The following is a 24,061-nucleotide window of genomic DNA, read 5'->3' as shown; positions in this document are numbered from 1 at the left end:
TAGTATTTTTAACTACTGCTAGTATAGAGGGACATATGTGACTTCTGTATGATTTTATATCTAGCACATTAAAACCTATCAGAAGGCTTAATAGTAATAATTATTTTAAAAATTCCATTTAAGAGTGTTTTCCAAAATTAGTCAGCCATAGAAAACCCTCTTTCTTTTTAAGGTACAGCTTATTAAGATCTTGTGTAACTGGTTAGCCATAGAATATACTTTGGGGAACTATGAGAATAAGAAATTTAGATTTACCCAAACCAACTCTGAAATTCAGCATTTAAACAAAGACATTATTTAAGATGCCACAGGACTGACGTGCAAACTAGTAGCACCTCCACCTTGCCACAGCTTGGTTCTTCACTATTATGGACCACAGTTGATCTCCTGACATTTAACCCACTTCTCCATCTATTACAAGCAGGCAGAGTGAGTCCCCAAAGGCACAGCCAACAACAACCCTTATGGTGAGAGCAGCCTGTGAATAAAGTTTCACCTGCTCCAACTATAAGCGGTAGTGACACGCTATCGCTTATCTGGACAGTGATACACGGATGCATTTTAAGTGAATGTCTTCACTTCTGGAAGATCTTGGAGACGTTACCTTGTGCTCCTGATGCCTATCGAGCAGGGCTTCAGCCCCGGCCACGTCGTTGGCAAGTTCATCTGCATTGATGAGGGCTTTCATCTCAGTCACCCAGCTGGTGAGGTCACGGAAGTCAGCAAGGAAGCGTTGAAGTCTAGGAAACCAAAGATAAGCCAGCAGATCTTTCCAGGATGGAAAATACCTCCCTAAAGCTCCAAATTCTATGTCCTCAAAGTCTAACAAATCATACAAACTCCAGTCCTGGGGAATATGGGATTCTTTCAACCCAGACTGTAAAGGAAAGTAAGAGAAGGCTGAAATCAATCCTTTAAACTTAGGTTCTGTCCATCACTGTAATTCCCCAGTCTTCTCCCTTATTGTCAATTTCCTTGTCATTCCCAAGGTTAACCCCTGGTTAGTAAGAAGCATTCTTTCTTTTCATGCTCAGACTGCTAAGGAGATATTTCCATTTCTATTGGTCACAACACAGTGATATAGGACAGAAGAAAGATATTTACACAGTTTTAAGTACCATGTTTGTGAACACACAACGCACTGTCAAGTTGCCAGTCTCCAAACACATATAATACAGGTACAAGAAAGTCACCTCCATTTTCTTAGCAGAAGAACCTGGCAGGGTATACAGAAGCTTTCTCAGTCTATAGAACTGACCCATAACTCTGCCTTCCTCTCTTTTCCCAGAGAAGTCCGAGGAGTACTGGAAGATTCTCTCTACCTGTACGAGTCATTGAGACGCGCATGTCTCTCCGCTGCCAGAGTGCGGATCTGCTCCCAGTTTGTGATCAGTTCCTCTCGCTTCACTTGAATCTGAGTGGCGCTCAGAGGGTGGGACTGCTGCAGGCGGTCAGCCTCGGCACACAGGGCTTTGACCTAGAAGCACACTCTGTCAGAACTGCTCTCCTGGCCCTTGGTAATTTATTTATAGGATCAGCTGTTTTCAAACCCCACCTTGTCCTCTAACGCAGCAAGGTCTCTCTCCAAACCCTCGTGCTTCCGAAGCAGAGCCTGAACACTTGCCAGGTCTCGGCCAAAATCATCAGAGGCCATTAACTGCTCCTTTTCCTTAATCCAGCTGATAGTCTCATCCACATCCCTATAGGATAAAGGCACCAATTAATCTAGATACAACAACCGTCTGGAACTTGGAACGCCACGCTGGGCCAAGACCCAGTGAGCCCCAGCATTTTATTAGCACATGCCATACACTTTTACCAAGCCCCTCCAAGCAGATGCCCACTCCCAGAAGCTGGCTTGGCACCTGTTAAAGCGCTGAACTTCAGCTGCCCCAAAGAGCTTCCCCTGTCTCTGAAGAGCCAGGCCCTTGAGCCGCTGCCAGGCTGCGTTTACTTCGTCCTGCTTAGTCTTGATCAGTTCCTCCTCAGGGTGCTGCTCCTAAACAAAGAGTAGAAGGCACTGGACTTGGTCCATAACCTCTGGCTCCTCCAACTAGTCACCTGAGGTTGGCTCCTTCAAGTATCTGCTTTAGCAAACCTTCATCATTCTACAGAAACACTGGTTTTCTGTGTGGAACGAAGTGAAGCTCATTCAAAAAGAGCTTCTGTTTTCTCATGTAAAGACGAGAGAGCCATTATCTATCCCTTGGAGTAGTGTGGTCCATCTATAAAGCGCTTATGTGCATCAGTACCAAAAACCTTTATGTTAACAAACACTTCAGCTGCAACTTTGTGGTAGCTTCATCAATGCACCCATCTCTGTCTCAACCGATCAAAAGTGTGGCATTTCAAACGTTCATGAGGTTGTTAAGCAGTGCTGCCCAAACACATAGTTTTCAGGGTTTGTTCCTGACTTCAGGCTGGAGATATTTCTTTAAAAGTATCCTTCCTCACTATTTTGTTTTAATAAGAATAACACGTAAAGTAATAAGGTGAAACACTTCAGGGTTCTGAGGTCCATTTGTGAGACCTTGGCCTTGGCCTGACTGCTCTTCTCAGCACAACCTTGGGATGGCCCAGATTGATGAGGAGCACTTCTGTCACTGTGAAAGGGTGAGGTATTTCTAAGGAATGTGGCTCTTCTTTCCCTTCATGACTGGTAAGAAAGGGAATAAGTTCAAGCCCTAAAGCAGATCCATAAATTTAAAATTGGTACCCCCCCAAATCAAATTTCCCTAAAAGCCAAAACTCTCTAGTTCCTACTACTTGACGTCTTTGGAGCACTTTGACCCTTGTGGGGAAGGTGAGAATACAGCAGCAGCTTATGCGACCATACATAAAGGCCATGGGGAAGGGTTGCACCACTCCCCTCCTACGGCTCCAGAGTTACCAGTGGAGAGCCCACTCATTACAAGGTTCCCCATGAGAGCCCGGGGAAGAGCAGGTAGGCATTGGCAGACGTCTGCCAATCCCAGGAAGTATCCACCGCCACACCCTATTCTGAGAACCTCGACTCCCAGCTTTCACAGCCCAATAAAAGGCTCACCAAGCCCTACCCGAAAGTGGGTGGAGGAAGCAGATCAAATGAACTCTGCCCTTCCTCCCATGCCACAAGTTAGAAGGCATTTTCTAATTTAGGGCTAATCAGTATTGAAATCCTACTTAGATCTAAACAAAACCCTCAGAAACGCTTACCAAAACTTGGTCACTCAGAAATTAGGGAAGTGAACACCAAAATTTTCTTCTGAAAACACTAGAAAGTTAATAGAATGATGTTGTGAGAAGCACATGGCCCTCTGCTATTTACCTGAATGAGTTTGGCAGCAAACTGGTTCACTTCATTAACTCTTTCTTCATGGGCGGCCATATCTGTTTGGAACTCTTCAAATTTCTTCTGTAAAACCTCCACATGCTCCAGGTCCTGGCCCAGCTCCTCAGAAGTCACAATTGCTTCCTATTCAGGGACCACAGCAGAGCGAGAGTCACCAACCAACACTGGGTAACAACGGCTTCCAGAAACTTAGCATGAAATGGGCATGCTGGGATGGGGCCACGTTAGCTTTAGTGGATGCAGTTTTCTGGGGGTTCGCAATTTTAGTTCCTCTGCTATTTGAGAGGTTGCGCTCACAGCATTTTGGTCTCAGAGACTGCAGGTTTCAGAGCTACAGCAGAGAACACATCCAGAGAGAAGCTGGAGATACAGCAATCCCACCACCACGCCTTTTTCTTAAACTGGCTGCATGGCTGCCAACCCTGGCTCTCGGCTGCAGACCAAGGAGGGGTCTCTGCTCTTGCTTTCTCTTAAGGCTTACTTAGCAAACCTTCCTTCTCAGAACATACCTTGTCATTGATCCAGTCCATCACATCCTCACATTCTCGTAAATACTGCACCAGCTTCTGGGCCTGCAGCAGTTTGACTCCTTTCTCCCGCATCTTCTCCAGAAGTAATTCCCATTGGCGGTGCAGCTCCATCAAACGAGTCTGGAGATTAATAAAATATATATAGGGGCCGGCCCAGCGGTGTAGTAGTTAAGTTCGTGTGCTCCGCTTCGGCAGCCCAGCTGGTTTGGATCCTGGGCACAGACCTAGCACCGCTTATCAAGCCATGCTGAAGGGGCGTCCCACAAAGAACTAGAATGACCTACAACTAGGATATACTAACTATGTACTGGGTCTTTGGGAAATAAAAAAACCAGAGGAAGATTGGCAACAAATGTTAGCTCAGGGCCAATCTTCCTCACCAAAAAAAAATATATATATATATATATATATATATATATATAAAATATACACCTATACACACACACACACACACACACACACACACACACACACACATATAACTCTCTCTCAACCCTCCAGATTACAACCATTGCTATAGGATCTGGCTTTTCCACAGAATTCCCACAAGTCAGAAACCTCATGGAGCTCTGAACAAGTCTTTTTAAAAGATAATTCCTAAACTGAGAGGAAATCCTAAATTTGAGAATAGGAAAAAGCATACACTTCATCGTGGTTTGGGAGATCTTAAGGTACAAAAGAAGTGACCTTTCACAGACTCGTTCTAGTTTACTTCACGGTAAGAATTATTATTATCAATTATCATTGATATATTATTTGCAAGTATTTAGATAACATTATTGCTTATTATTACTTATTAAATTATTAAAGTGGGATTGCTAGGTCAGAAGACTACTGAGGAAGGAAAGATGAATAATTAACGTGGAACCTCAGGAAAAATTACTGAAGGGTGTATTCGGAATTCGTGTAAAGGGGAAAAAACAAAACAAGAGGTCCTACAGACATCATAAATGTAAAGAAATAATTATGAGGCACAAGTAAATAGGAAAACTTTAGTATAAAAGTAGAAATGATGAGGTCCTAAAACAATTGGCTATCAAAATGGATTCTTGGCAGAAACAGTTTCAGAGCTTCTGTGAAAAGATAAAGTTTGTGGTACAAAACATCTCACCCAAGCGGCAGCCACAGGCCCAAACATATTCACCTCCCAGGATCTTTGGGTTCTCATAGCACAGTCCTAGTAAGGACTTGTCAACAACTGGGGGAAAATGATCATCAATTCAAGCTTAGCTGATGCATTCTGGTATTCTAATCCAGTCTCAATGCGTTGGTTGTGCCTACCCAAGATACTGGGAGTTTCTGTGTAACACTGACAGAAGTAAAATAAACACAGAGATTTAAACACTGACAAAAGAGAAGTCCGAGATCCACCCATGGTTGAGATGCCACTCCCAGCTAACCACGGGACAGTCAACAGGGGTGGATGCTCTTAGAAACAAGTATGGATGTTTCATGTGAAAGGAGAAGGCTCACACAATTCACTTCCACCACTCCAATCACTTCCACCACTGACGGCTGAAACTGGAATCACCGCTGAGAAGGAAGTGAAAGGCATTCCAAGGCAAGAGGGAAAGGCAACCAACAGCAAGTCAATATTCCACCTACTCGGATGTGGGACCCAATGTGGGTGGCGGTGACTATCGGGCGCCACGCAGTCCGGTACGGTGTGAAAGTCTAAACCAGTGACAGACAGGTTATCCAGGACACATAGTCTTCACATTCCACCCACCATCCTCTATGTTAATGCTGCCTGCCAAGCTGAGTTACCGAGTTACAGGGCCAGAGAAATTACTAAGCCAGGATCACCATGGGACCCCTGAGCAGGAAAGTAAAGATTAAGTGAGAGCCCTTTGCTCAAATTAAAAATGGGCCTACAGAAGGCTAAAGGAAAACCTCACCCTCAAGTCAACTGTCAGTCTCTCTCAAATCCCATCCGCACACCTTCAAGTAAAGAACGAGAGCCAGGCCTGTTCCAGTATCGGAACAGCCTTTCCTCTCCTGCTGTCTCTGATCTTGTAAATACTGCAGGTTAGAGAAGAGTCCAGTTTCACAAGCACACTATTGTTTGAGAGTGTGAGTGGGCAGGGAGGCAAGTGCACTTAAGAAATACACTCAAAGCTGACCGGGTGGAGAAGAAATCCTGGTTCTGACTCAGGTGGATTTCTCAACAGGCGCAGGAGCAAGCCGCAGGAGCTCACAGAGAAGCAGTTGGGGGAAGAAAGAAGGAAAGCCGATAGGAATGAAATGCAGGTTGGAAAATTAAAGTAAAGAATTGTGACTAGAGAAAGAAAGGAGTGGATCAAAATTCCAGTTCTGTCACCTATTAGCTGTGTGAATTTGGGCAAGTTGCTCAAACCTCTCTGAGCTTTAGTTTCCATACTTCTATACGATGGGGATAATGGCTACCTTATAAGCTTATTGTGAAGATGAGAGATAACATATGCAAAATTCTCAGCAAAGTGTTTACAAACAAATAACTACTAATAGCTACTCAACAAATAGTAGCTAATAGTACTTTTAGATGTTGCTGTAATAAGATCTCTAAACAGGGAAGAGGGCCACTTACCAACAGACTCGAATGAATTGAGCTTTGGGTCTCCCCTCCCCCAGATTAACCACCAAAGCCCAACACTTGATCTAGCTCTCATGTTCTCCATCTGTAACCTGGTTACACTACCGCCGAGCAGCCCCAGTCACTCAGGGGAAACCACTTCTACCAAGGAGTAATAAGGCACGCTGATTTCATTTACTGTAAGACTGTATCCAAAACAGGGAGGAAACGGCCAGATAAATATTTGTACGTAATTGCACAGACATATATTTACCCAAATGGTCATGCAGCATTTAGAACTTACTCTTATTTCCTATTTACAATCATTACTAGGGATAGTTAATTATTAATAATAAGCTTAGGGTTAACTGCAAGTCTTCAATATGAGACCACAGAATATATTGGAGCAAGAGACAAGCATTTACGTTGAAAACCACTAGACCAGATCCTAAGGGAATGAAACCTCCACAGTGGGTATCAGGGAACAGGAGAGGATGAAACATGTCTAGCTGGAGCTTAAGAATGTAGCTTTTCCTACAACTAGAATGTACAACTATGAACTGGGGCCCTTTGAGGAGAAGAAGAGGAGGAAAAAAAAAAACGTAGCTTTCATCTGGTCCTTCAATGGAATGTGACTTTGGATGACAAAAAACAAAATACAAAGATAGATAAGAGCATCCAGTTATGAGAAACTAGACGTATATACTTCATCCTAAAGAGGTTTGTTTCCCAGAATACCTTGGTATCGGAAACATGAAACAAATCAGAGAAAAAACAATTATTGCCCCAACTCCAATGAAGCAGCACCACAACAAGCCAGACCAGACGGAGGACTCCTGCTCCCAAGTCAGTCACGTCACCATGCTCACTGACCAGTGGTGCCACAAGTCACTCCTTACAGCTGGTCCTTCAACTGGCTTGCTGACTAGACCTCAGTAAAGCCCTCCTGGGGCAAAGCATCAAGATCCAGAGAGCAAGCTTTCCAACAGAGAACTTACTTTTATAGTGTCCGTGATTAATCCTATTTACCTTTGTGTCCTAGTACCCAAATTCACCAATTTCACGCATATGCTCTCCCATCTAATTATTATCTGCAAATGTTAAGAGTTTAATTTATGCAAGCTTCCATAAAGTATAATCACATTTTAATTTATTCCATAAACATTAATTTCCTGAGTATACAAACACTTGTTTGTATTCATATTGAATCATCATATTACAAAGGCAGCACTTGCCTAACTCCTTTAGGAGACTTGACAAATTCTTTTACAAAGCCAGGAAAGTCTATCTTTTTAGGAACCCAAATTTACCTCTAAGCATTAATCCACATTCCTCTGCCAACCACAGAGATGAAGGCCATCCATACCAGGCCCGACTCACTCACCCTTATGGTTTCAGATGCGAAATGCCCTTCGGAGATCATCAGGTTTCCAGTCTCATCCAGCTTCACAATGGCTCCTGAGTTGGCCTGCACTTCAGCTTCAAAGGCCTGATGCTTCTGAAGCTTGCCCTGTCGGTGGACCATGAAATGAGCCACAGATGCAATCACACAGCACTCAGCATTCTGTCTCCTCACCCCCATTATTCCTCCCCTCCTGAACCCCACTCCCTCTCATTAAGGACACATCACTCAGCATCCCACCCATCCCCCTACCTGCTCAATTACTCAATGACTCTGACAGCATCTGTACTGGTCCTCTGAAACTCAGCCATTGAGGGCCAATCTTGCAGATAGCAAGATGTTACAAAATATCCTAATTTTATTGTCTATCAGGAAATTAGCCTTTATGTGGACATCTAATACCTTCTAGAAATATATAACCATACTGACAGTTTTCTTAGCATGTACTGTTTGCCCTTGAATAATCCACCCACATTCACTCATGATATGACATTTTTTCCAGCTTGCTTTAGAAGCCACATTCTTTGATTGATTTGATACATTCCATTTCTCAACACCTCTTTTTAATCAAGTACAGAGCTGGGAAGGGGCCTGCCAGGCAGGGAGTGTACCTAAACCAGCATTCACCATTTTCTCTTGGACAACTTCGGTGTACTCAAAGAACCAGGGGCCCAAATACTGCTCCACTTGCTAAAAAAGTCTTTCACCAAAATCAATGAGATGAAAAGCTTTATCTTTTTTAAAAATAGCTTTATTGAGGAATAAATTAAAAACACCCATAAAATTAACTTACGTGTACAATTCAATGATTTTTAAAGGTTTTGCTTTTGATAAGACTTATCAATGAGTTGCTTAAAGAGACCCCTGACTATAAATTTTCACCAGCAACAACCTTGTTAGCATGCCTTTCTCAAAAATATGTATTTCAAGAAATCAACACAGGGCCAGCCGCAGTGGCCTAGTGGTTAAGTTTGGCAGTTTGCTTAGGTGGCCAGGGTTTAGTTCCCAGGTGCAGACCTACACCACTCGTGTGTCAGTGGCCATGCTGTGGTGGCAGCTCACATACAAAATAAGAGAAAGATTGGCAACAGATGTTAGCTCAGGGCCGATCTTCCTCAGCAAGAAAGAAAGAAAGAAAGAAATCAACCCAGAACTTTTCTGAAAAATGTTGAAGGATCATCAATGGTTACAAGACAGTAGTTTGAGAACCATCAGCCTTAAAGCATTCAGAAAAAATAAATTAAAACCGGCAAGATTCCATGCACCCTCACTCATACACAATACACACACTAAGGGCTTTTCAGAATAGTGAGTCCTTTCTTATGTCTGATCTACATTCTTCTTGCTGCCCAATCTCTCTAGGTCACAATTAAATGACTTTCTTTGTATAATTTTTGGGCAAAAATATCTGAGCTCTTGGGGCTGACCCTGTGGCCGAGTGGTTGAGTTTGCACACTCCACTTGGGCAGCCAAGGGTTTCGGCCAGTTTGGATCCTGGGCACGGACCTAGCACCACTCATCAAGCCATGCTGAGGCGGCGTCCCAAATAGCAGAGTCAGAAGGACCTATAACTACATACTGGGGAGCTTTGGGGAAAAGAAGGAAAAAAAAAAAAGATTGGCAACAGATGTTAGCTCAGGGCCGATCTTTAAAAAAAAACCCACACATTTGAGTTCTTGAAGTTTGGCAGGAATCTCAGGGTGATCAGACGCACCTGCAAGTTGGTTGGGTCTTTATAATTCTCATCAGACGCAATCTGAAGTTTCTCCTGAATCCATTTCTCCAGCTCCTCAGCATCTCTTTGGAAAAACTGGAATCGATAGGAATCTTCAAGCTTCTGGCGCCTGAGGGTTGAGAGCTCCTTGAAGCGGTGGTATCTGTCTAGGACCTGCTGCCGCCTCTCCTGGATGTCCTCTGCTGTTTCCAGCACCTTGACCCCACTGGGGTCCATTTTCTGAAAAGACAGAATGTATGGGATAAGCACCACGAGACATCAAAATAGATATAATGGAATTAGCATCTCTGAAGGAAAGCAAAAATTAGCAGATAGCCCTGGCGGACAAATGAACTGAGATGGTAGCCCCTTCTCAGAATCCAACAATGAAGCCTAGATCCTATTCCTTTGTAAGAAATGGCTATAGGGGCCGGGCGGTGGTGCAGTTAAGCGCTCACGTTCCGCTTCGGTGGCCCGGGGTTCGCCGGTTTGGATCCCGGGTGCGGACATGGCACTGCTCAGAAGGCCATGCTGTGGCAGGCATCCCACATATAAACGGGAGGAAGATGGGCACGGATGTGAGCTCAGGGCCAGGCTTCCTCAGCAAAAAGAGGAGGATTGGCAGCAGATGTTAGCTCAGGGCTAATCTTCCTCACAAAAAAAAAAAAAAGGCTATCCACTACCCCGCAACAACCGCCTACATGGGTTCCTCAGACGATGTCTAACCACGGCAATGACACCAAGCAAAAAATTCAAATGGGATGGTTTATACTATCAACTCTACAAGAGCTTTGAGAATTCAAAGGAATGCCAACTTTGGTACTCAAAGAGTTACTGAGAAATCTATTCAAAAGTCCTTTCGGGGGGGGAGGGCACAAAGGGGGAAGTGGTGTACCCACAACATGACTAACAATAATGTACAACTGAAATCTCACAAGGTTGTAATCTATCATAACATTAATAAAAAAAAAAAAAAAAAAAAGTCCTTTCAGGGGCCGGCCCCGTGGCCTAGTGGTTAGGTTCGTGCGCTCTGCTTCAGTGGCCCAGGGTTTCACCGGTTCGGATCCTGGGCACAGACATGGCACTGCTCGTCAGGCCACGCTGAGGCGGCATCCCACATGCCACAACTAGAAGGACCCACAACTAAAATATACAACTATGTACTGGGGGGATTTGGGAAGAAAAAAAGTAGGAAAAAAAAAGATTGGCAACAGTTGTTAGCTCCGGTGCCAATCTTTAAAAAAAAATAAGTCCTTTCATCTGGTCTGTGCATTCCACTGTGTGGAGATTTAAAAGAATTCATTCTTACTTAATTCAGCTTTTCTCTCTTCCCAGATCTCAGCCTGTTATTCAATGAAGAAAAGGGAAAAATTGTAAAGGAACTGAGTCTTGGTTGATATAACCAAGAGAATTTACTTAGTCAAAGAGCTGATTTCTCAGTTACTCCAAAAAGTCAATCCTACAAGTCTTCAGGGTACCAGAGAGCCTGGGCAATGAACAGGCTTAGTTTCATCTGAAGGCACACAACTAAAACAAAATTACAGTGTATCGTTAAAAAAAAAAAAAAAAAAAAAAAGAGGTGTGGGGAAAGATTTCTCCTGCTTTACTCCTACCTGTTATTCTGGAGAGCAAGGAGACCGCGTAAGCACAGCAACAATTTCAAGTCAACCACAGATGCAGGCTGACCGGGCAGGTGGTACTTTCCCCACAGCACTCAATCTGTCCCAACTTTAAACCCTCAGATTTCTAGGCAATTTCACTAAATTTTAATGTCAAAAAAGAAACCTTGACCTATTTATGGGAGAAACTCAGAATATGCTACCTGCTCTTAGGAACAACACATTCTATGATCTAACCAATGAAGGACCAAAGAAGGAAACAGGCAGATTAATGACAGAGAGCTTCGAAATGTCAGTAACCTGTGACCTTGCATGAGCCACCTTCCTGCTCTGTACCTCAATTTCCCAGAGTGACTAAGAATGGCAGGTGAAGATAAGATGGTCTCAAGACCCTTCCAACTTTAAAATTACATTCTACAGAGAAGATTCTGAGATTTGGTAAAGAAGCAGGCCAGATAAGCTTTGTGGTCTCTTCCAGCTCTTCTTCCATAATTTATACAAGGTTTAAAAATTGTGTTATCCAGCAAACATTTGTGAGCCCTTCCCGTTAGCTGCTCACAGGACTGGGCATGGAAGTCGGCGAGACTGCCCCCCACCCCATCCAGCTGTGAGGTGAGCCCTGGGCAGGTCCAAGTTCCCAGCTCTTCAGGGATTAAAGCAGCGCCAAGAGGAGGCGGGAGAGCATTGTCTGCACCTGATCCTCTCTGAGGCCTACCCTTCTGTGAGACTATCTTCCTAGGGAACAGAACATGACGATTTCAGCCCTATCACCATCCTTTCTAAATTATTCTCCACATATTAACCAGTTATTTTGTTGTATTATTGTTTTCCACAAAGTCTGATTTATTTATCTATTTTATTATAAAGAGAAACTTATTCTTTGCCATGTCACTCCTGTGCTTTAAAATTTCTCATGGCTCCCCTCTGAGAGAGGCAAGAATCCACCTCTTTAGCCAGACCTTCCCTGACCTGGCCCAGCTCACCTGACCGGTATCATCTCTCGCCTGTGCCCCCTACCCTCTTAGCATATAGAAATACTCTTTCTTCACAATACACAAGATTCTCTTTAAAAACTCCAAGCGATATGCACATGCTTGCTTTGCCTAGAATGTGCTATCTCCTCTCTGCCCAGACAACTCCTGTTTCTATCTCAACACCCAGCTGAAGTGAGCACGCTGCAGGACCTTGCCTCTTCACTAAGCTGTCCCAGAGCTGTTTCCGCGCCTCCTGCTCAGGTTCGCTCACACTCCCCTGCAGAAGCACAGAGCACTGGCACATACTAGGTGAGCCAGCTGAGCTCTGCAGCCCCGATTTCCGGCACTCAGGCCATTAGGAAGTGCTGGCTGAAGGAAGGAGCAGGCCCGTGCTGAGGGCTGCAGCTGTGATGCCGCAGCCCTGCATCCATGTGTAAAGGGTGGGGAGAGAGCGGGATAATCTATCGACCCAAGTTTCATTTTCCACATTGTCAAGCTGGAATTCGATCCAGGTAAAAGCTAGATTCAAGACAAGAATAGCAAACAAAGAACGTGCTGACTGAAGCCATGACGAGGTGTCAACCTAGCAAACCAGTCTGCATTACTAATCCTGGACTGACCACACGGCAGCATATTCTGAGAAATGAGCTGCTCTTTTCACTTTGGTAGGGCGGGACCTCGAGGAAACAAAGCTCAAGAAGGCAGTTTTGTATCATTAGTAGATACCTGTGTCTGAAAAAAATATTTCCTACTCTTAAAACGGGCTTCAAGAGTCCTTAAAACCAAAAACTGAGGGTAACCTTGAAAAACTACACATCTGTTCAGGGCAGAGCTCCTGTAACAGCACTTAATCACAACAACGCAGCTCTGGTTTACACTGCCGCCCTGCGTCTACCAGCCTCTTCTGGAGAAGGCTGACTCCTGACGAGGGCCTGGACGAGGACCACTGCCATCACCAGCCACATTTACCAGAACGTAAGCGTGACTTCACTCCTTCACCGGCACTGTCTGCTCCAGGCGTGTCTCGCAGCAAACTCCTGCACCAGCCCCGAGTCTCGGCCCCTGAGCAGGTCCATTTCCCTGCTAAGCAAAGTTCCCTTTGACAGCAAAGTTCTCTGCTCCAGTCCTCTACCATTTAACGCCACGCAAACCCCTCAAAGGCTAAAGCACCTCCCTCGTCCTCTCTGCAGTCCTGAGTCCTCACTCCCTCCACGGACCTCTTAGAGCACCATCACATATAATTTTTTGTTTTCTCCCTGCCATTTTGATAAGTTCTTTGGGGAATTTAGAGTTCCTAAGGAACTATAAAAAAGACCTTTAACTCTTATTCTCTGATCACAGAACTCGACACATATTAGAGTCAACTTCATTCTGAATCTGGACATAGAGAAACTGCTGTCCCTTCACAATTAAGTAGGCAAGAGACAAGGTCATCTACTAAGCAAGTCGTGGAGCCTAGAGTGACCCAGGATGCCTGGTTCCCAGACTAGCATGCTGGAACCAGTGATTCTGAACAGGACTGGAGCTGACCTGCTCTGTACTAATGGCTGTTTGCTTATTTAATTCCTTTCGCTACCTCTTATCTTTTCCATCTCCACTTTGGAGGAGAAGGGAAAAAAGGGAGAGGAGGATATATTAATCATTAAAAAAATTAAAATTTCGGTTTTTTAAGATTGAGTCTTAAGTTAGTAAACAATTAGGGTTAAGAATAATTTATATGTGTGGCTGGGCCGGTGGCGCAGGGGTTAAGTTTGCATGCTCTACTTCGGCGGCCCGGGGTTTGCTGGTTCGGATGCCGGGTGTGGACATAGCACTACTTGGCAAGCCATGCTGGGGTAGGCATCCCACATATAAAATAGAGGAAGATGGGCACGGATGTTAGCTCAGGGCTACTCTTCCTCAAAAAAAAAAAAGTTGTAGAAAAACTAAATAACATTACAAATCCTTTAAAAAATAACTATATAGTTCCTTTGTTCTCATCCCTTGGGAAACAGTTAAGATGGAAAAATAGCAGAGAATTATGTGTCTAATTTGCTTGCTTACAAAATTTTCTTGTACAGAAATTTTCCAAGGAAAGTATAGGTATGTATGAAACAGTAACCTCACTGCCCAGGAGCTCCTGAAAGAGGTCTAAGGCAGGGGCCGGCCCCATGGCTGAGTGGTTAAGTACATGTGCTCTGCTTTGGTGGCACAGGGTTTTGCTGGTTCGGATCCTGGGCACGGACATGGCACTGCTCAGCAGGCCATGCTGAGGTGGCATCCCACATGCCACAACTAGAAGGACCCACAACTAAAAAATACTATGTACCGGGGGGCCTTTGGGAGAAAAAGGAAAAATAAAATCTTAAAAAAAAAAAAAAAAAAGAGGTCCAATGCTTCAGATTAACATGTGTGGCGTTTGTCCTGCCTCCTCACACCACTGGATTCACTGCATTTCTAAAATCCTCTAGCTGCTATGGAAATTTCTAAGCAATCACATTGGGGAGCAGCCCTTTATGATGAGAAAAAGAATCCTCAATCTAATACTGCAAAGGTTCCACCTGAGCAAGTCCCCCTGCTCGGATCCAGCATGCTGATTTGCCCCTACCAATCCAGGGAGACAGTTCAGCGAGGCCCTGCTGAAATTAACCAACCTAAAAGGCTCTCTTTGTCACCCCAGTGAAGTAGAACGAGTCAATTCTATACCAAGTGCTTTGGTCAGGCAATAATGGACTTTTCTTTCCTGCAGTAGATCAGCTGACGTCAGTAGGTGGGAGCTCTGCCAAGCCACAACTGGCTGTCTCTGGGGAGCTGGACATCTGAAAGTCATCAGTGCTCTCCCACTGCTGTCTGCATTCAGAATTTTCATTTGTGGGATTACAGGAGCCTAAGGTTCTAGGTTAGTAGGAGTTCCCCCCACCCCCTTAACCTGATAGGGAGCCGTCTCCAGTTTATCTGTGTAAGTCCCAGTGACTCTTTGCTTCTAAACGTTCATTTCCATAGACTGTATTAAACACACGAAGAAGTCTCATATCATCAAGAACTACTGCCACCCAAAGGTGCTACAACCTCTCACCCAGAACTATGTGAGTCAATGGAATTCCTTGGATTCTGCCTGTGTGTAGGCGCCACATTCCCACTGCGACTGAGACTGCAGGCCGCAAGAACCCCGCCCCTGCTCGGAAATATGCAGCTCACTGAAAAAGCGGACTCCACAGAGAATGTTCCGGGCTGTTCCCAGCCTTAATGGGATTAACGCCTTTTGAGAGCTAGAAAGGAAGAATCTGGGACATGTGCCATTAAAAAAACAATCTCCGACCTTACCAGCCTATCTATCTATTCCACTAACTGCCTAAAAACCGCAAAGAAGCTGACTTCCTGGGCATGCAATCTGCTTATCTCAAGGCAGCCAATCAACCCTGATTTTGCCAATCCAGTCTATGTATTTGGAGGATGAAGGAGGGGAAAGTAAGTGCTAAACGTATCCCCTGTAGTCATGCTTCGCTTAATGACGGGGTTACATTCTGAGAAATGCACTGTCAGGTGATTGTGTCATTGTGTGAACATCATACAAACCTAGATGGTATACCCCACTACACACCTAGGGTATACGGTACCAATCTTATGGGACCACCCATTGTATATGCAGTCCATCATGGACCAAAACGTCATTATGTGTTGCACGACTGTAGTTTAAGGACACTCCTGTTTAAGGTAACTGAAGGAAAAGGCTGTATTTTTTCAAATATTATGAGAGAAGACTGAAGATGCAGGCTGTTTAGAGATGCTGCAATGCAGCAGTCAAAATATAAGCTGCATCATTCAGCAAGTAACGTGAACTGATCTCAGGGGATAAAACAGGAATTACAACTATGTCCTCTATTGTAATAAATTAGAAGAACTTGTCAGCGTTCTTACAATGCTGTCAGATCTCTGGGAAGAAAAAGGGGGTCTAAAGACATGTATCTTGGTTAGAAAGTTCCAGTTTAATCCAAAGATATAATATATCCAACGAGTGCTCGTATTCAACACAAACTTGTATATATTATCAAACGAAAATGGACTCCTACAAAGAGGTTGGACATTAATTCATATCTTTGTCTTCTTGATGAATGCCGAGACAGCTGTTTGAGGCAGTTCTTGGTATTTAAGGAATTTTTAAATGCCTTAACCTAATCTACAGACACTATATGCCCCATTGTGCAAGGGGATATATCTGTCCTTGGTGGGTGAGGACAGGCAGTGGGTGGGAACAACACTGTGTCAAGCAACAGAAAAGACTGCAGATACAAACATTTTCAAACCAAAGGTCAAATGCTTTAGACTCTGCAAACTTGGCTCCTGCAGTGAGTAGTTTAGGAGACCTTGCAGAGATCCTGGAGAGCAGAAGCATTCAGCAAGCACAGTTTCTCTATGGAGCCCCAGGAGAGAAGAAAATGGTAGTGAAGATGAAAGGAGTCGCTATTTAAAATGAAGCAGTGGGACTGCCGTCCTTTCAGCAAGCTGACTCTGCTGGATGTAAGAGGCACCTGGAGAACTACCAAATGAATTCTGATTTCACAGCATAGATTGATTCTCAAGGAAAGGGGTTTTAGGGACTAACAGGATGAAGAGATCATTAGGCTCTATGGAAAAATTCACAAACATTGCCCAAAGCAGAAGGTCAGAGAAATCATTCAGCAATGTTGTTTTTGTTGCTTAGTCAGAGCCCAAAGGTGAACCAACAATGCTGTTTTCTCCACGGCTTAGAAAGCTGACCTATTACCAAGTTTTACATGTACAAAGCAAGAGAACTACCTCCATGGATGTGGAAGGGCTTCCCCTGAGGACAAACCACCAAAAAATTGGTTAGCACCCATACCAATTGATCCTTAGATCCAACAAATTAACTCAAAACCAGCTTAGCTGCAGATTTTAGTGGCAGGTCTGATGGTAAGCAGAGAGGTAAATAATACATAAGTTAAGAGTTTTAACCATGAATAAAAACAACAAATATTTTTGCTTAAACCACATTCCAATCAGGATTGTGGATCTGCATGTCAGCCTTCAAACTGATCAATTCATTTCAACTCGTCAGCACGATTCTGCAGAGGTGAGCGGGGCCTCGGCTTGAAGAAAGCAACAGACTCATACTGCATTGCATCAAAATCCAGACACGCAGAGCGACGCTGAGGACACTTACTTCTGAACGCTTCCCAAATACTATCTTGCTGCTACTTACCTTTTAACCTGTAAAATTCAGATGAGAGGTATTAAGAGCAGAATATTGTGTCTGAGATTCAAAACAGGAAAAGGTTATCATGTGGCCCATTTTTATAAACCTCATTTAAATAATTAACCAGTCTGATTTATAAAAGGGCTTGCCTTGGATTTATCACCCATAATCACTAGAAATTTGCAAAGTTTCTATTTCTCCTTATGGGCTATCATACACAAATTTTAAGCATTTTTCTTTTTGAAAAAGGTCGAATTTAGCAAACACGCAAAAACTGTACACAAAACAGATATATAGTGAGCTTTTTTTTCATCAAGAAAATGCAAGCGCCACTTCATTACAAGGAATGTGGCAGAAAAAAATAAGTCAATGGGAACAGGAAACAAACCCAAGTTTAAAATATTTGTCAAATTTAAAAATACTACTTTTATTACATGTTTTCAGGTTATTTTTCCCAAATATGTAAGACAACCAGTTTAGTCCCTTGGTTCTTAAGAACCAAGTAACCATCAATAAAAAAAATCAGCAAACACTACATGCAAACGCCAGTAGGGTGATAAAAAAATTAATAGTCATGCCTTAAAGAGAGGAAAGTAAAAGAAGAGGCGGCTTTGGAAATTTTAGAATAAATTTACTAAGACTTCTATTCATATAACACCAAAAAAACAACAAAACCCAAACCCTAAGCAATTTGCTTAACAGAAAGATCATGCAGGCAGGGTTTCTTCCCCCTCTCTTTGGGTCATTCAAACTCTCTGACCCAAATGTGTCTTCACTGCAAGCCAGGCAAACCCGAAAAGGCAACACATTTCCTGCATGCCGGTCAGATACCTGGACTCTGCGCTTACGAAACGATGACAGCATGACGGAGGAATGTGGAGTCTACAGAGGGAGGGGAGAGCAAGATAACAAGCTTCTGAGGGCGAACTGAACAGAACAATTTCACAATGAAGGAAACAGACCTTTAAAAACACATGAACACAGGTGCAAATCAAATTTCAGATGTCTCCCTGGTGCCTGGCTTACTCTACAGAGCTTCTAAGGCCCAGCAGGGGCTTAACGTGCGGAAAGAGAACCAAGGTTCTCCAGTCTTAGCAGCGCTTCTCTCTCTAGGTGTGTGGCTTTGGCCAAGTCATGCTCCTTTTTGGGTCTCAGTTTCCTGACTTTTCAAATAAAGTAATAATACTGAATATACTTTTTAATACTGAACATGTCCCCTACTGCCCCTCATTCTGATAAATTAATTGAGACTCCCAGGACTAGACGGTTCCTAAACTCCGTTCCATTCAGTAATAAAACAGCATGATTTCGTGAAATTATAAGAAACAAGAACCAACTCAAGCTACAAAGATCTGACTTGGGCCTAGTTTACTGGTACACTTCCTTTACAAAATACTATTTCCTGTTCAAAACCGGTACAAGAGGAGTATGCAAAAAAGGTGGAAGGGAGGTAACCAGCACAGCTGCTCCAGTCCCCCCCACCCAGGGATCAGCCCTGCGTCCCTCCTCTGAGTGCCTTGAGTCAGCATTTGCCACCAGGGCGTCGCATTCTTCTACCTCCTCTGACCGAAGCTGTAGCAGACCCGCCTGCATAACTAGTGGAGTCCTCGCATAGCCCACGGAGGATTGATTACGAGGCCAGCCTGGTGCCCACACTGTCCTTAGTGCAGGTTCAGCAATGCCAGGACTGTGGACTATTCCGACTTCCACTTCTCAGGAGCTGCAGTGGGCCCCTCCCTTTGGAATGAAGGCAGGTAAGGAAAAGCAGAGAAAATTCTAACCCAAGGAACCAAAAGATATACTTAAAAAACAACTCTCCCCAGCTGAACCTGTTCATCAGATTGCTTGACAGACTCCTATTAGAGCCTGCGACATATCGGATTTCTCCAATTATTAGATTACTACAAACCACACTGCCGAGACCAAAAGCGTATCAGAGAATGTCATCAGGCTGATGGTTTACATTAAGAACGGCTTCACACCTGTCCAGGACAGAGCAAATCCTCCTTTCAAGTCTCGGCTCTCCATCTAGGTCCCCGGATAACAGCTAACACACTTTGAGGGTCCCTTTGAGTAATTATTGGCCCAGTTACTAAAAAAGGCTTATTGTTCATTTCCTGGAGAGAGGCCCTTCTGCAGCACATTTTTTTCCCTGCAGCATATTTTTTAAACTTTGACTTCAATTTGACCTTTCAAAATCTAAGACATCAGCTGCAACCAAAGGGAAAATAAATGACTAGTTTAAGGAGCTGGAATCTTGGCTCAACGGCTTCGTACAGCAGTGTGTTCCCACTGCTATTCTGAAGATTTTCTGTTTCCTGGCTGCAAGACACCCCCACCCTTCCATCTTTGATACATTCTGATTTACTCAAGTCCAATTGCCATGACGACGCAATTTCTCCACACATTACGAAAATACTTCGTATGGTCTCTCTTCTATTCTTCCCGAACAGCCATGATGGTTAAGCTTTTCTAAGATACCATGATGAAGACAGAACAAAGAGCCTACATATTTTAGGATCTATTATATAAAAGAGATTTGACAAGGGGCTGCAGCAATTCCAACAGCATCTCAACCCAGCTTCCTGAGCTATTCAGGCTTTTAATTTAAAATATACTCAACTATTAATCTTAACAAGCCCCTTATTTAAGATATTTTATTCCAGTACATCAGAGACTTTTAACGGCAATTTTCTTTGGGAAGCATCTAATCAAATTCGCAGGGGCGGCTTTCAAACAAAAGGCTGCTCTATCATTCAACACCGGAATGGCTGTAGAATTTTTGACAAATATACTGTCCTCGACTCGGAAGACCCGGTCTCAGGAGGGTTAAAAAAAAAAAAAAAGAATCCTAAGCTATGAAGTTATTTGATTTGGGTCTCATACGAAGCAAGCACCGCATCTACCTATTATTTACAAGCAAATCACAACTGGGTAGGAAAGAGACGTTTATTACAAGGAAAGAAAAGGAGGTGATGGCCAGTCTCGGACCTTTCTGCGTCTAAGAGAGAAGACAGAGACTCGCCATACAGGATGAAATTAAGGTCACAGAGCCCTTTACTCTGATCTTGGCTCTTCCTCCTCCAAGGGTCGGGCCGGCACTGCTTGGGGGATTTGGGATTTGGGAAAAGGAGCTGCAGAAGTCCTCCCCACAAGGGAAGGGACGGGGGCGGTGGGGGGAGCGCTCTGCAGGGAGGGGCACGGTGACCATCCCCACCAGGGAGCCCCCGCCCCACCTGCCGCAGCCGGATGGGGCCGGGCGGGGCCGCGGCCGGGCTGGGGGAAGGGGCGGGGAGGAACCCGGCGGCCTCGCCCCCCCCTCCGCCCCGTCAATGACATTCCAGCCGCCGGCGCCCAGGTCCCCTGCAGCCCACGCGCCACAAGCCGGTCGCGGCCGGCTCGCCCGGCTCCCGCCCGTCCGAGGGAGCGGCGAGGCCCGCCCGGCTCACCTGTCCACGCGCCGGCCCCGCCCCACCCCGGGGGCCGCCCGGCTCCCCGCCCGGGGGTCGGCAGTCCCGGTGCCCCGCTCCCGCACCGAGCTCCCCCGCTCCCCCTCTCACCGGCTCCTGGAGAGTGAGAGCCGTGGGTGCGTCGGGCCGGGGGTCGCTGCTGAGGGACCGACGCGCCTCCGCGGCCTCCGCTCCTCGCCGTTCGCTCCGCAGCGGGTAGTGGCGGCGACGCGCGCGCCCCGCCTCTTTTATAGGCGGCCACGCGCGTTCCGGCGACGGGCGGGCGCGAGCGCGGGGAGAGCGCCTCGGCGCGGCGCGAGGGGCGGGGGCGAGCGCCGGAGGAGCACAGGGGGCGGAGCTCCCGCCGGCTCGCCTCCCGATCGTCCAGCGGAAAGGGCCGAGCGCTACCGGAAGGAGCCGAAGCGGCGATGCGGGGGAAGAGCCGAGCCCCGGGAGTGCCGCGGGAGGATGGGGAAAGAGGGCGCGCGCCAGGGGTGGGGGTTGATGGTGCAGAGGAGTCGTCGCCTCCGCCCAGGCGGGCCGAGATGCTCCAGCCGCCCCGCCCTCCCCGCAGCTTGGATCCTCCAATCCTGCCCCTCCCCGCCCTGCAGAGACTCCTCTGCACCCCGCCCCTCCGTCCCTGGGAGCCTTTCCAGGACTGCAGCGAAGGGCGGGGCGGGGGCCATCGCTGCAGTCTGCCCTGGGATGCTGCGCACCCCGGCCGGAAAAACGCCCAGTCCCAAAGGGTGAGGTCACCCGTGTGCTTCTCTGGTGCCCCCTTTCCCCAGGAGAAGGCTGAGGCCGCCGACCCAAATCCTGGTCGGGGCTGAGGTCAAGAGACCGAGGATGATTTTGGGCTCCAAGATTGAGGAGGTGGTAAGAAAAGGCCAAATCCGATTCTAAAAAATAAAGCCGACTAATTTGGAGTTTGTCATTCTGGAGTTTGGAGAGTTAATAATTTCTTATATTCTTACAGCAAAAGCTTTCTCACAGGTCGCTCGTGGAATAGGATGCATCAGTCCTATTTTATAAACAGGATATTAAGGTTCTTCCTGCCACAGTTTACTGAACTTTCCTTATGTACCAGCACAATGCTAAGCATTTAATGTGTTACTTTTTTTTTAATCTTTGCAATAATTTTATGAGGTAGGTATTATTTTCCCCGTTTTGCAAATGAGCACCCTAACTTGGAAGCTAGGTCTCTTGCCCTGGGTCAGGCACCAAACAAGAGGAAAAGCTAGGATTCGAATCCGAGCAGTCAGAACCTCTGTAACAGTTTGCCATACCGCCTTCCCACAGGAAAGGGAGACATTGTGATGGTGGATGCTGGGGTGTGGACAAAAGAAAAATAAGGGGTTTCTGGAATTTCTGTTCTTTACCGTCTTAGCAGTTTAAGGGCCTGGCTCTCAACTCTATAACCAGAAGCTCTCGGTTAGGAAGCCCTTTCCCCACCCCCACACCAGTGACAGCTGGGCGGCAGTCACTGGGAGTAACACCCAGATCATTCCTGTGCAGTCAGGCAGACCAGCAGCTCTGCAGCTCAGGAAGGCCTCAGCCTCCCAGTTACCAGGCAGCCCTCCTCTTTAAATAAATATAAAGGCACTGGGCGCTGCACCAAAGCTTGGGCCCAGGCCCAGCCCTGAGCTTCCTGGTCCTCTCCAGGTTGGCTTCTTTCTCCCTGCCTGGCATCTACAATCTGGTTTCTAAACGACCTTGGTTGTAGCCATGATAGTGAGGAAAAATTCCCCTGTTCCCTCGCTCCATCAGAGCGGAGAGAAAAGAAAACAAGTGGCCACACCCCAGAAGCAGCTTTAGAGAATCTGGAGGAAAAACGCAGGAGCCAAGAGGCATTTCCTTCAATCTTCTCTGTAGAGAAAACAGCCCCGGTAATTCCTCCCTGGGGTATACATTTCTGGGAACAGCTGATAGTGGCGACAGCCTCTTCTCCAGCGGGGAGCAGCAAAATGTTTAATCAAATATTCAGCTCTGGGTACAAAATGGCTAACACAATCACAGCTCTCCAGAATTTCTAAGACTTGCTCCAACAAAGAACGGCTCTCAAGGCCGTGGGCAGGAGCTATAAAAAGGGAGGGTTTTTCTTTTAAATCACTCTGGCCTCATAGGGAAATGGGGGTTTTGCTGCTTTTACCAGATGCAAAACAGATTTGACCTTAGAGAGAGCTTCTATACTGAGACAGACGCCGAAATCTTGTTCGCTGATCCTTTGTCTGATCTGAGACATGGCCAAAAAGCAGTATCTCCAGCCCTTCCACCTCCCCCTCACTCACGCACCCCATTCTGCATTTGGCACTGGAGGCATTTAAAAAGCCATTTTTCATGCATTCTCCTTGCCTACCTCACCTCGCACCAGTTTCACCACGCCTAACACTCGGGTAGGTGTGGGGAGAGGAAGATGACAAAGCAGATAATGGCCCTCTTTGTTGTCTGAGAGAAACTCATTCAGGAAAAAAACAAGGAAGTGCAGGACAGTATAGCAGCTCTGGAACCAATCAACTCCAGGTTCTCAGTCCCCTCGCTCCTGGCCTCCTGAAAAGCAGGGGGAGCTCCTTTTCTAGTTCCAGCAGTTCTCTGAAGGTTTGATATGCGCCCTAAGCTTAGGCATCTAGGTCGTGCCACTACGTTTTCAAGTTGTTCAACACGTCAACATTGGGAAATGCACCAATTGTAATGATGTTTTCACATGTTCCGGGCATGGAAAGTCACTTGCCTACTCTCCCTGGGAGAGTCTACACACACACACACACACACACACACACACACACGCACACACACACACGGCAGTTAGCAAGCAAGCACCAAGCATTCCGCTATTTTTCCTCCCAAGAAGGTTGCTGATTGGGAAGTCGTGCCGGAAGTGGAGTGTACTTCTTCCCAGATGACATTTTGCAGTGTCAGAGCTGGCAAGGAACAGCACAGATCTTCAAAACTGTGACCGGAAGAACCTTGAAGACATTATGCTAAGTGAAATAAGCCAGACACAAAAGGACAAATATTGTAAGATTCCGTTTCCATGAGGTCCCCAGAATCATCAAATTCATAGAGACAGAGTGGAGCAGGGGTTGCCAGGGGCTGGGGGGAGGAGGAGCGGGGAGTTAGTGTTTAATGGGTACAGAACCTCAGTTGCGCAAGATGAAAAAGTTCTGGAGGTGGGTGGTAGTGATGGTTATATAACAATGTGAGTGTACTTAATGCCACAGAACTGTACACTTAAAAATGGCTAACATAGTAAGTTTTGTGTTGTGTATAGTTTGCCACAATTAAAAAATAAAGCAAAAC

At 45.6% G+C, this 24,061-nt stretch overlaps 1 protein-coding gene across 9 annotated transcripts in view; it reads right to left on the bottom strand.

The window, feature by feature from the left end:
• Window positions 1–21,017, bottom strand: part of SPTAN1 (spectrin alpha, non-erythrocytic 1) — a 64,802-nt gene extending 43,785 nt beyond the window's left edge. For 5 of the 9 annotated variants that reach the window (XM_046653763.1, XM_046653779.1, XM_046653771.1 and 2 more), the window contains exons 1-10: window positions 20,876–20,984; window positions 18,147–18,197; window positions 9,529–9,768; window positions 7,797–7,922; window positions 3,841–3,981; window positions 3,308–3,454; window positions 1,866–1,999; window positions 1,556–1,700; window positions 1,323–1,477; window positions 605–740 (exon numbers count right to left, since the gene is read on the bottom strand). In XM_046653763.1, coding sequence (XP_046509719.1) covers window positions 605–740; window positions 1,323–1,477; window positions 1,556–1,700; window positions 1,866–1,999; window positions 3,308–3,454; window positions 3,841–3,981; window positions 7,797–7,922; window positions 9,529–9,768; window positions 18,147–18,179 — 1,257 coding nt within the window. In that variant the 5' untranslated portion in view covers window positions 18,180–18,197; window positions 20,876–20,984. Of the gene's footprint in view, window positions 1–604; window positions 741–1,322; window positions 1,478–1,555; window positions 1,701–1,865; window positions 2,000–3,307; window positions 3,455–3,840; window positions 3,982–7,796; window positions 7,923–9,528; window positions 9,769–18,146; window positions 18,198–20,875 lie in introns of all 9 variants that reach the window. The other 4 variants (XM_046653746.1, XM_046653799.1, XM_046653737.1 and 1 more) reach the window with 3 other exon arrangements.
• Between the last annotated feature and the right edge of the window lie 3,044 nt (window positions 21,018–24,061).

Source organism: Equus quagga, chromosome 1, assembly GCF_021613505.1.
Source record: "Equus quagga isolate Etosha38 chromosome 1, UCLA_HA_Equagga_1.0, whole genome shotgun sequence".
Lineage (NCBI taxonomy): Eukaryota > Metazoa > Chordata > Mammalia > Perissodactyla > Equidae > Equus > Equus quagga.
Note: the sequence above shows the minus strand (reverse complement) of the source record. Positions and strands in the feature narration are given on the sequence as shown.